Consider the following 1,234-nt stretch of genomic DNA (forward strand, 5'->3'; position numbering starts at 1 on the left):
GGCAGGTATGCAGCGGCCGCGACCAGAAACCAACAGCTCTACTCCGTACGTCTCCACCGGCAACCACGACAACTCTAGCGAAAACTCTCACCAGATCAACTACTCCCATCACGAACAGCCAGACAACAACTACCGACAACCGTCTCTCATTATCAACGTTGAATACCGCTGAGCGGTTGCTGAACAACCAGGAACGAATAACCAACAGCACGGAAAGGATCGCGCTGGCAACTTTGTCTAGCGCCCAGGGTTTGATAGGTGGTATAGGTGGGAAAAAATGACGTATCAACAGGGATTTTGTGGGTAACGCACGGTATCCTAGAAAGGTTAGACGATAAACTAAACTCGACACCAAGAAATACAAAGATGAACAAGAATAAACAAGATTTTTAGGGGTCATTTAAATGGAGAGAGTTTATCGCATGTTTCGTGGAGAGAAATCCTACGCCATTATCGCAAGAACTTTGACGAGATCTCAAGTCGCGCCTTCAGTTATGTCATTCGAGATTCGCAAGTCAATTATCGTCTACTGCATCTGTTCATACAGTGAAATATTAGTAATAAGATTCTTCAAGATCAATCATTCGAAGGACAAGATCCGTCAATGACGTTGCCCTGGGCGGCTTGAACCGTTTTGAGTACGAGATTTGCAATTTGAGTTCAGTGATTACTACGATATTGTTCTGTTTACACGCAGATGTTCCATAGTCAATGGCGAAGCGATTGTGTCCTACGTGAAAAAGTTTGACATCAACTTCTTTCGATAATCGCATCTTCAAGAAAAGAAACTCTCTCCATGTAAATGGGCCTTAAATCTGAATCTCTACATCGTCTATTTTGTATAGGAAGCAAAAAAATGTGTGAGTTTCCGAAAGTTAGAACCAAAGATGCTCATTTTAATGATAGGACTGGCTTTTAGGAGATTTCTGATCAGTGATACGTATCACAACGGGAAATGTGTTATACTAAGATTGATTGGCGTTAATTTGCCAATGCCTCATTAATACATTATCCTAGTCAAATCGCAGTAGCAGTACTTATGAAGGAGTTCATTCAGGGAAGTACTGCCACCTTACCTATTTCTGCCACCAAGCAGTAATGTGAACATTACTGAGTTCCGGTTTTGGAGGGTGCTTGTCAACTTATGTCTCAGCGTGTTGACCGTGGCGGTGCTCCTCAGTCGTGCCATCAGGCTACGGTAAGCGACGCGCCTATCAATAACAGTTGCTGAACT

At 43.3% G+C, this 1,234-nt stretch overlaps 1 protein-coding gene across 1 annotated transcript in view; it reads left to right on the forward strand.

Annotated features, from left to right (window-relative positions):
- Nucleotides 1-384, forward strand: part of LOC113227737 (protein CBFA2T3) — a 156,223-nt gene extending 155,839 nt beyond the window's left edge. The window contains exon 10 of the mRNA XM_026460722.1: nucleotides 6-384. Coding sequence (XP_026316507.1) covers nucleotides 6-281 — 276 coding nt within the window. The 3' untranslated portion in view covers nucleotides 282-384. The remainder of the gene's footprint in view (nucleotides 1-5) is intronic.
- The last annotated feature ends 850 nt before the right edge of the window (nucleotides 385-1,234 follow it).

This window comes from Hyposmocoma kahamanoa, unplaced genomic scaffold (genome assembly GCF_003589595.1).
Source record: "Hyposmocoma kahamanoa isolate Upper Pololo Valley unplaced genomic scaffold, ASM358959v1 215, whole genome shotgun sequence".
NCBI classification, from domain to species: Eukaryota; Metazoa; Arthropoda; class Insecta; order Lepidoptera; family Cosmopterigidae; genus Hyposmocoma; species Hyposmocoma kahamanoa.